At 41.7% G+C, this 11470-nt stretch overlaps 1 protein-coding gene across 1 annotated transcript in view; it reads left to right on the top strand.

The window, feature by feature from the left end:
• PAPOLA (poly(A) polymerase alpha) overlaps positions 1 to 11470 on the top strand; it is an 81901-nt gene that overhangs the window by 30808 nt on the left and 39623 nt on the right. Inside the window, exons 2-6 of the mRNA XM_006839512.1 lie at positions 3539 to 3712; positions 5472 to 5538; positions 9007 to 9088; positions 10700 to 10809; positions 11201 to 11254. Coding sequence (XP_006839575.1) covers positions 3539 to 3712; positions 5472 to 5538; positions 9007 to 9088; positions 10700 to 10809; positions 11201 to 11254 — 487 coding nt within the window. The remainder of the gene's footprint in view (positions 1 to 3538; positions 3713 to 5471; positions 5539 to 9006; positions 9089 to 10699; positions 10810 to 11200; positions 11255 to 11470) is intronic.

Genomic DNA, 11470 nt, shown 5'->3' on the forward strand with positions numbered 1-11470 from the left:
GACAAGCAGATAAGCATACAAGAATCTAAACGAACCTCAAACAGGATAGACTCCAAAAGAATATTATCAAATATAATCAAACTTTCTAAAATCAAAAATGAGGAAAGAATCCTGAGAGCAGAGTGGGAAAAATGAAACTACCTACGAAGGAGAACCAAGAAGACTAAACTCAGTTCTCAGCAGAAACCACGCAGGTAAGGCAATGGGATGACATAAGAAAATAATTGTCAAACAAGAATTATATACCCAGCAAAGCTGTCCCTCAAATAGCAAGGCAAAATTAGGACAGAAATTAAAAGAATTTGTAATGACCAGACCAACTTTACAAAAATGCTAACGGGTGTTCTTAGGACTGAGAACCTACAACAGCAGACCTGAGTAACTCCACCACCCAGAACTCATTCCAGGTATGTTTGTTGTTTTGTGCTACCTGCTGAGTTGGTTCCAACCCATAGCGACCCTGTATAGGGTTTCCGAAGAAGAACGACTGGTGAGCGTGAACCTCTGGCCTTGTGGTTCAAACCACTCTGCATTCCAGTGCATTAACCCATGGTGTGACGATACCAGATCTCCAATCCAGGTATTGTTGTTAAGAGCTGTCGAGTGGATTCCAACCCATAGTGACCCTGTATAGGGTTTCCAAGAAGCAGCTGGTGAGCTTGAACCACCGACCTTGCAATTCAAATGGCTTTGCAGTCTGGCGCATTAACCAAACAAACCTACAAGACTGAAAATAGGGAACCAGAGCAATCAGTGTATAATGAAGTCAACTACAGAACAAAAAGAGGGAATAGTGTAGCTCGAGAACTTCCAAGTGGTAAGAAAGTCAACTAGATTTCAAGATAGACTATTTTAAGCAGGGAAAAAAAATGAATAAATTGCAGGGTAACCTCAAAGAAAAATAATATGCTTGCATATTAAAAAAGAAGGAGAAAATCAGAAAGGTTTAGTAAACATTGACATAGCAGAAATGAAAATGCAAAGAAAACCCCACAAACGAAATAAACTCAGCATAGAAAATTCTGTGCAACAAAGAGTCCAGAAGCACAATAAAAATAACACAGAAAAGTGACAGCAATCAGTTCATGTTGTTGTTGTTAAGTGCCGTCGACTTGGTTCCGACCCATAGCGACTGTGAACAGGGTTTCCGAGGCTGTAAATCTCTATGGGAGCAGAAAGCCCATCTTTCTCCCGTGGAGCAGCTGATAGTTTCAAACTGCTGACCTTGCGGTTCACAGAGCTCCTTAGATCTATCAGTAATTACACTGAATGTAGATGGATTAAATGTACCAGTCAAGAGACTTAGCAGAACAGATAAGAAAACAGGATCCTTCAATATGCTGTCTACAAGAGACGTATCAAAAAGGTGGAGAGAGCCTAAATGTCCATTAGCAGAAGAATAGTTAAACTGGTACATAGACACAATGGAGTACTACAAAATATTGAAGAAAAATGATGACTCTGTGAAACACTTCACAGAGTCATCATGATCCTGAAGGCTATATTGACTAAGTGAAATTAGTCAATCACAAAAGGACAAATACTGTATGAAATCAGTGTTGTAAAAAGTGAAAAAAATTTTTTTTTCTCTTTGATGGTTGCGGGGCTGGGGAAACCAATATTCACATGTCAATATGGATGATGGGCAGGCAGTATACAAGAGGGGGGTCAGCAGAGGAAAGATGAAGGTAGTGGGAGACACAGGGAGGAAGGCAGTGGTTAAAGTGAACAGAGGTAAATGCTGTTAACTGTTGTTGGTACACAGAAGGCATTGTAACCATGAAGCAAAGTATATGATTTGTTGAATGTAAAACTGCCAGTCTGATCCATAAGCCTTCATTCAGTTCACTACAAAAAGTTGGAAATAATAAATATAAGCAGATTTAAGTTTGGTTGGTTAAAAAAAAAAAAGGACCAAAAAATCAAGGCTCCAGGAATTGGTGGAACACTAATTGAAATTAGCACTGGAGGTGCTTAACAAATCTCTGCCAAGAAATTTGGAAGACAACTACCTGGCCATCTGATTAGAAGAGGTCCATATTTGTGCCCATTCCAAAGAGAGGTGACCTAACAGAATGTGGAAGTCATTAAACAATACCATCAGTGTCACATGCAAGTAAAATTTTGCTGAAGATAATTACAAGATGGCTGCAGCAGTACATTGACAGGCAACTGCCAGAAATTCAAGCCAGATTCAGCAAAGGGCTTAGAACTTGATATAGCATTGCTAATGTCTGATGGATCTTGGCTGAAAGCAGAAAAATATTTACTTGTACTTTATTGACTACACAAAGGCTTTCGACTGTGTGGATCATAATCTTTGGACAACATTGTGAAAGATAGGGATTCTAGAACATTTGATTGTGCTCATGAAGAACCTGTACATAGAACAAGAGGCAGTGGTTTGAACAGAACAAGGGCATACTAAATGGTTTAAAATCAGGAAAGTTGTGTGCCTGGATTGTATTCTTTCACCATAGTTATTCAGTCTATGTGCTAAACAGATATTCCTAGAAGCTGGATTATTTGAGGAAGAATGGGCCATTAAGATTGGGGGAAGACTCATTAACAACCTTTGATGTGGAGATGACACAGTCTTGCTTGCTGAAAGTGAAAGAACTTAACTACTTAAAGTGTTGAAGAACAGTGATACCAGCTTGAAGACTAAGGTGTGTCTGACCCAAGCCGTGGTATTTTCAGTAGCTTCTATATGCATGTACTAGTTGGACAGTGAATAAGGAAGACTGTAGATGAATCAGTGCATTTGAATTCATGCCATGAAGATCAGCTCTACTTTGAAGAGACAGGTCTTTCTGCCCAGTTGTATTTTGAGTGCCTTGGATCCTGAGGGTTTCTCCAGCACTACACCTGACAGTGTTCTGCTTTTTATAAGGTTTTCGTTGACTAAGCATTTGGAAGGGCTCTCTCTCTCCTTCTTAGTCTGTCTTAGTGTGGAAGCTCTTTTGAAATCTGTACACCCTGGTGGATCCTGCTGGTATTTAAGATACTAGTGGCCTGGTTTCCAGTATCACAGCAACACATAAGCCATGAGAGTATGAGAAACTTGGTTGAGTGGTAGATCAAGTTATGTTTGTGTTTATGTTATTTGCTCCATTATCTGTGGGCTTTTCCCATAGTAATCCAGAGGCTCAGTTCCTTTTGTATTGGTAAAATAGCAGTTTTGTAGTTTTTAAAAAAATTACTTTATGAATATAATGGATTTGGCCTGTGTAGACAAGGAAAATTTCTCGAAGTTCCCTATATTCTGATTGCATTTCTGTTATCTGTTGGATCTAGATTGTCATTTGTGAACTATTGAAGTGTGTGGGTAGGGCTTGTTTTCTGTTTGGTCTTTTGCTTTGTTTACTTTTTGCTGTATGTCAAGGAAGTGTGTTTGTTAAGTACAAGGAGTTTTGGGTGTGGTGTGGAACCAGCCTTGCTGAGAAAGGCATTTTGCTAAAGCAGTTTTTCCAGTAATGCCCATTTGTTTTGAAATCATGGACTTTGTTTGACAGCACATTTCTCTGTCTGTTTGCAGTCCAGTTACGACGCAGGGACCACAGCAGAGCCGGCCGCCCCAGAAGCACTATGGTATCACCTCTCCCATCAGCCTAGCAGCACCCAAGGAGACGGACTGCTCGCTCACACAGAGGCTTGTGGAAACTCTGAAGCCTTTTGGGGTGTTTGAAGAGGAGGAAGAACTGCAGCGCAGGTAAATTGGCATGTGTGTGTGAAAAACATACTTAATAATTTGTGATGAATGTTGAAATAAACCGATTTTGTGATTTTTTTTTTTTTTTTAACTTATTCAGATAGAAGGCCAGAGTTATTCTTCCTAACCAATGTTTCCAATAGGAGTGATAATTAGAGGGATGAAAATGTGATGGTGTGGGGCGTTGGACCCCCTTGCCCAACTTTACATGTGGTGAGGAGACTCACCCTTAGCGTCATCGACCCAGGGCTGATTCCCTTGAGGTAGAGGTTAGACATGCCTTCTCCCTGCAACCTTTTTACCAATTCTGATGCCAGCTGTCCCCGCACAGTGCTCTTGACCTTTTTGCTGGGTTCCAGAATTTTCCTTGTACACTCACAGAATAGGGTTTCTTAGGGAAGTCAAGCGTCGATGGACTCAAGCATGGTAGCAATAGTGAGGTTAGCCCAGGATCGGGCAGTGTTTCATTCTGCTATGCATAATAAGGTCGCTATGGGTCAGTACCGACTCGATGGCACCTAACAACAACAACAGGTTACAATTTAAGATCAGGAAGAAGGCAGGATACAGTTTTGGATCAGGACAGCCTTTTCTCAGCTATGTCTGTGGGTAGGCCCCTCCCCTTGGAGGTAGCCCACTCTGGAAGGCATGGGATGCTCTTGCTCTGTGTAGCCTACCAGCCTAGCTGGGTTAAGTACTGGGAGGCACCCTGCTGGGTCTGAAGCCTCCTGCCTAAAGTTGCTTACCTACTTCAGGACCACGAAATGTACACCAGGCTTATTCCTGCTAGTCTCCTGGTTATGCTGACACCGTTGGTTACCGTCTTGTGCGTCTCTGGTGTTAGAGAGAGAAAGCTCTCTCTTTCTGTCTCCTAGGTCTAGGATTTTCTCACAAGAGGGCCCCCAATCCAAAGGATGGGTTCCATTTCTAGTTCTTTTTCTTTGTGGTGGTGAGAATTTCCATCTGCACCTCTGGGGGACAGTTCATTTTAAGCCTAGCAGGATGACAGAACTGATCTGGTTCCCTCAGTAGGGTTCCTTGTACCTTATTTGCATGGTGCCCACAAGGGCACTCACTAGACACCTAATTTGCTTTATTAGTAAACTGATCAATCCCATCCGTGGGTCACAAACAACTTTGTTTGACTAAGTTACAAAGACCATGGCTAGAAGGGCCATATAAGAAACTGCAGGGGAAGCTTAGTTTTTCCACAGAATTTTGGTGGTTATGTTTTGATTTTTGATGATTGATTATTATAGAATAGAATTATCAAGAGCCAGGAGCCTAGCTTTAGGCATGCCTTCCCCACACACTAGCCTATGTAAGAAGCTAGCTTCTACTCTGTACATCCACTCCTCTTTTAGCACCTTGGTTAGGGTCCAAAGGCCAGGTGTGGAAATGGAGGAGGACCATGTCATGACGTCAAGGCCACACCACTGAGAACCCCGGACCAGCTGAGTTGACACGTGGCCTTCACCATCACAGCCAGCTTTCTTCTCGTCTCATACCGCAGTACTCAGTACTGCCAGGCACGCATTGTTCGTGTGCGGAATAGTTGGGTTTAGAGTTTTATTGCTACGCTTAACTGTGAAATGTCTTATAGTGAGGTTGTCCGTAAGTACGTGAGGAACAGGTGTTCTCTTCCTGGTAAGTTAAAAAAATTGAGGAAGCCACATATTTAAAACGTTTCTCATTTTAATCAGTAATGATATGGAATACGAACAACTTAATTCTTGATTGATACTTGTTTTATCTACAGGATTTTAATTTTGGGAAAATTAAATAACCTGGTTAAAGAGTGGATACGAGAAATCAGTGAAAGCAAGGTAGGTGACTTGTTGCACACAAACCCTTAGTCACAGGTAGCCAGGTGGGCCCAGCGGTTGTCTGCAGAATGTAGCCGTATGCCAAGGCTCCCCCATATGCTGTCCGCTTGCGACTACTGATGTGCTGTGCAGCCCAGTTGGTTCTGACTAAGTCACTCTGTATAGGGTTTTCGCAAGTAGGTAGTGGGTTTGAACTTGCCAAACGGCCCACTTTTGCAGTTACCAGTCCAGTGCTTATTCTACAGTTCCACACCAGCAGATTTTATATTTTGTTCCTCGTTATTTGAGAAGCAGGAAAAGCAGCACTAGAATTCATGATTTTATACTTACTTTCTGGTTGGGACATTTCAAAGCGTCAACTACTTCCGCAAGTCACAAAAATAACAGATAATTTACTTAAAAGGTGCGTGAAAACCTGTTAATGTATTTGAGATTCTTGTTACCCTTTAAGGAACTCTACAACAATATGAAATTTTTATTTAAGGATTTCAGGTGTTAGATTCTCAAACTGACTATCTCTGTTTTTTGTAATGATATTTTATAAGTCAGCTTGAATCACAAAGTCAGCGCTTCACACCCATCAGCTGCTTCATGGAAACCCTGTACATGGTCCTTTTGAGTCAGAACCAACTTAACGGCACTTAACAACAGCAACACGACCATATTAGAATATTCATATTCTCAACGGACAAACCCTAATACTGTGATTGCTGTTGTTAAGGGTCCCCCTGCACAACAGAATGAAACAGGCTGGTCCCACGTGATCCTAACAGTTGTTATGTGTGAGCCCTTTGTTACAGTTACTGTATCAGTCCGTCTTGTTGGGGATCTTCCTCTTTTTCTACTTTGCCAAGCATGATGTCATCCTCCAGCACCTGGTCCTTCCTGTCAACATGTACAGAGTATGAGAGGCAATGCTGCCATTCTTGCTTCTCAGGAGCACTGGCTGTACTTCTTCCAAAACAGATTTGCTTTGTTATTCTGGTAGTCCATGGTACTTTCAGTATTCTTCTTTAACACCATACATCAATTTGTTTGTGATCTTCTTACCAATAGTCCAACATTTACATGCGTATGAGGTTATTGAAAATACCATGGTATGGGTCAGGTGCACCTTAGTCCTCAGACTGACATCTTTGCTCTTCAACACCTTAAAGAGGTCGTGTGCAGCAGATTAGCCTAGTGCTGTATATTGTTTAATTTCCTGAATGCAGCTTCTATAAGGGTTGATTATGGATCCAGTAAAGTGAATTTCCTTGACAGCTTCCATCTTTTCTCCTATTATCATGAAGTTGTCTGGATGTTGTTTTCTTCACGTTGAGCTGTAACCCAGTGTATGCAGGGTCCTAGCAAAGGGGAGGAAAGAGAACCAGGGGTGGGGGGTTAGGGTACCAACTTAGAAGGACAGTAAGTGAAAATCTTTTCATTCAGTCAAACTTACATTGTTCATGGAGTCCTGGTGTGGCACTTGACTGGAAGGTCAGTTTGAGCTGCAAGGTCGGCGGTTCAGAATCACCAGCTGCTCCTTAGAAACCTTATATACAGGGTCACTATGAGCTGGAATCGACTCGATGGTTCTTAACAACAATATTGTTCAAACAGTGTCTACATATTTTCAACACTAGAGTAATGGTGGTCTTATAAATTTGGGGTTCTGTGTATTGGGGGTGACCTGACAGCAGTGGAGTTTTGGTTTATGTACTGATTGTTTTTCTTGATAAGTTTCAGGTACAGAATCAGGTCTTTGAAAATGAAGCTGAGCACAAGATGGCAAAGTACCCTTTTTAAAAAAGACCAAGTTGTTAGAAAACATGACCTCTCATATTGTGATATTTTTTAATCACCTTTTTTTAGGGAGCCTTTTTTACCCAGGTGGCTTGTTTTAGGATTCAGTTCAGTGTCTCTTGATGGTGGGCTCATTGGCATTTTGGGTTAGGTGATTGTTTTGAGGAAGTTCCGCAGAAGAGCTGACCTCTACCTGCTAGCCCTGCCTCGCCCCCATAGTCTACCCTGAGGGGCAGACTGTTGCTGGTTGAGTGCTATTGATAAGAGAAAACTCACATAAAAATTCTGCTTTTTTGGCCATCTCATACTTTAAGACTTAAAGAATTTCACAATTAAAAGTGTTTTTCCTGTGACTTGAATGGAGAATTTCATTTCTGGGTTACAGTGCTCCTCACAGACACGGACATAGTCATGTCTGGAGCTGCACTGTGGGAGCCACTAGCTACATAGATTGTGGGGACACCAACTTAATGAACTGCCGAGTGACCCCAGTAGCTTCTCTGTTTTCCCGCCATGTTTCACGTATTGCATCAGCGCCCTGGCTTGAGGTGCAGTTCCAGGCTGGCCGGAGATTGTCTCACTGGAGCCATCTGGGGAGCAGTGTCCACAGCGCCCTCTAGACAGATTCAGCTGGCTTCACTCTAGTAACCAGCCAACATTATGTTTGAGTTTTTAAATAGCTATATATAGAAAGATAAAAAGGCTTGCTAATTTGCAGAACACACATAAGTTGTCTTAGTTATTGTAAATGCACCCTTAAAAACGGGAGCCTCTGAATCTTTAGAACTTGCTTTTAGGACCTGTCAATATGAAACAGAACTTCAGTTATACATCCTCCCTACCGGGCCCGAAAGGAGCTTTGGTATCGTAGTGGGTTATGAGTTGGGCTGCGAACTATAAGGGCAGTAGTTTGACTCTACCGGCCACTTTTGGGAGAAAGATGACACTTTCTGCTCTCTTAAAGATTTACAATCTTGGAAAACCTGTACAGGGGCCACACTATGAGTTTTAACTGACTCCGTGGTACATAAGCAACCACACCAGTGTGTTTGAGGGTCTTTTCTGTTTGTCCTGGTATCGAATAGTATATGAAACTAGACTGGGAAATAAGAAAGTAGAGAGAATTGTTGAACTCAGAAAAATTGGTGTTTGGACAGACATCATGAAGGCCCTCGGTACTCTCTGTCAGTGCCCCAGTCCCGAGGTTCTACCCCCTCTAGGTGAGAGGTACTCCTCCTAAAGTCTTTCAGAAAGCCAAAAATGAAAGCACTGCTTGTCACTCTCAGTTTTTTATCCTGTAGTATAATTTGACTCCAGTGTGCTGGTTGGTGTCTTCGAATTTGGTCTTGCCAATGATCACAGTGACTGTCTGAGTCAGGAATAGTGTCCCTGTTCTGATGCTGCCCTGTGGGAGGACAGTCTTTGGAAGTTTCCAGAGATGTGGCAAGCCTTTACATTTGCTTCCCTCAGAACACTTCATTACAGCTAGAAAATGGCTTGAATTTCAAGTTAAGTTCATTATGAAGGCCTGTTATTTTATAAAGCGTATAGTTTGAATGTTGCCACTATCTGGATTCGTGTGAGAATGTGTGTTGGGTTTTAGAGAAGTACTGTATGTACCATTTGCAACAATTTTCCTTGTGTGTCACTGGCAAAATAACCATCTCTTGTTTATTTCAATAGAATCTTCCACAGTCCGTAATTGAAAATGTTGGAGGAAAAATTTTTACATTTGGATCTTACAGATTAGGAGTACACACAAAAGGTAAATATGCTGTTTGATATTCCTTGGGAAGGGGTCCTTTTTTATTTCTAAAAATTCATGAAGAATCTTAACTACTTGTGCTGAGGTTTTGCCTGGAAGAGAAAACCTCAAGGAGTGAGGATTGAGTCAGAAGAAAGGTTGAGCACAGTGCTTGCTCTTACAAGTATACAAAGGAATTCAGATTGAAGATTGGGGTTCTCAGTAGAAGCAGATACGTGTGGTTACTGGTTGCCATATCGAACACTGCAGATGTTTGACACTCCCTTTCCCCTCCCCCCATGCAGAGAATTCTGTTGGACAAATCTGTTTCCTGGGGCATTTCCTTCCTGTGGAGAATGCTGCTGATACGTCAAAAGCTTTTAAACAGTCTAGTGGTTTTTCTTTTTCCTTATTTTCATTATAGACAGGTTATAACTCAACAAAAGGCCAAATAAGCTATTGATAATTGCTGCTGGCGCCGTGGACTAATGCGTCAGACTGCGGTTCAAGCTCACCAGCTGCTCCTCGGAAACCCTGTATAGTGTTGCTATGGGTCGGAATCGACAGCACTTAACATCAACAACATTCTCTACTTTATTCTTGTAGTCCTTGCCTCTGTGCAAATAAACACACGATAAAAATACTGTCCTGGCAAAGAGCACTTACTGGGTGCTTTCCTTGTACTGGGCACAGGGTCAGTCCCTACAAACTCTTTCCCCGTATAACCAGTAAGGAGTCTCAGCTGGAACACTTGGTCCACGTCATTTCTTGGCAGAAGCAGGTTCTAACCCAGGCCGTCTGAGGCCACCTCTGTCAGTTGTGTGATTGCTCTGTAGTGCTGGGCTAATGCTGTGGAAGAGGCATTTGTGCCTGTCATCAAACTGTGTTTTGATGGGATAGAGGTGAGGCGTGGTTCTCTTTGACATATCTTACTATTTGTTCTGGCGTACCTCCATGACCACCATCTGGTGCCCGCCCATTCTGCATTTGTGCTTGACACAGGCTGTGCTTACATGGACATGAAGGAGGCTTCAGAGGAGGACCTTTGTGCCCACTTGCAAGAGGGGGGACCTTATGGGTCTGGCTCTGGTTTGTAGTATCCCTATATAGTCACTGATGACTTTGGCTGAAACACATTGCCAGAAAAAATGTGTCTGGATTCAGGTCCATTTAGTCATGAACTAAACTTTGGAAGTATATTCTTGAAATATATTGTCTGAAGTTTATTTGGTAGGTTAGGTAGGAACCTGTGTGGAGAGAGATTATTATAGAACCTGACTTTCCTCTTTAATAAAAAGGAAAGATTACAGTATTTTGTTACTGAAATGAGGAACCATGGGTATGACTTCAGGACATTAAGATGTGGGGCGGGGGCATGAACCATCTGTCTGGTCACCTATCTCTGATGCTGCAGTACCCTAACCCTACCCCCCCCCCCCAAAATCATTCAGAACTATATTTTCCCTAGACTGAGTCAGTTTTTGAGGGGGTGTAAGTGCATTTTCAGAGGCTCACCAGAATCATGTTACCATCTTCTCAGCATATCATACACAGTAATTTGTATGATATTTGTATGTATGTATATAATTTTCTTGTCATATGGATAAGTGATTGATTGGCCTCCTCTTTTAGGTGCTGATATTGATGCGCTGTGTGTTGCCCCCAGACACGTTGATCGAAGTGACTTTTTCACCTCCTTCTATGATAAATTGAAATTACAAGAAGAAGTAAAGGATTTAAGAGTGAGTAAATGGTGAAAGGAGTGGAGTTAAGCCCATTGAGTGAGTTTTATGATCTAGCCATTGTTTCCAGAACCCTTTCAACATGTTAATGCCTATGTTTGAATTTTGTTCTTTATTGTAAGCATAAAAGCATAAATCTATAATCTCATTTACAGATTAGGAAACTCTGAGGCTCAGAGAAAATACGGATTAATCCATTTGTTCCTAATCACCAAAGCTTGGCCCTGGGTGTGTCTGATTCTAGAGCCTAGTGTTTCCATATTACATGTCAGGTGCTGCTGCTTTTTTCACTGTCTAATGTGATGAAGATCACATTCATGACCTAGATCACTCATGCTAGGTGGGGTCTGACTGCACTGCTGCCTGGCTGACGTTGTGACTTCTCTTTCAGGCTGTGGAAGAGGCATTTGTGCCTGTCATCAAACTGTGTTTTGATGGGATAGAGGTGAGGCGTGGTTCTCTTTGACATATCTTATTGTATGGCTCCACCGATTTTTATTGCGATTAAAAGCATAAATATTTTTTTTATAACATTTTATAGTGAGTGAATTGGTTGTGATTTTTCTTTTTTTAAATTTAAGGTTTTTATTGTGGATTGAGTGAAAGTTTACAGGGCACATCATCAGTTTCACATTCAACAATTCATATAACTTGTTTCATT

Source organism: Chrysochloris asiatica, unplaced genomic scaffold, assembly GCF_000296735.1.
Source record: "Chrysochloris asiatica unplaced genomic scaffold, ChrAsi1.0 scaffold00025, whole genome shotgun sequence".
Classification (NCBI taxonomy): Eukaryota; Metazoa; Chordata; class Mammalia; order Afrosoricida; family Chrysochloridae; genus Chrysochloris; species Chrysochloris asiatica.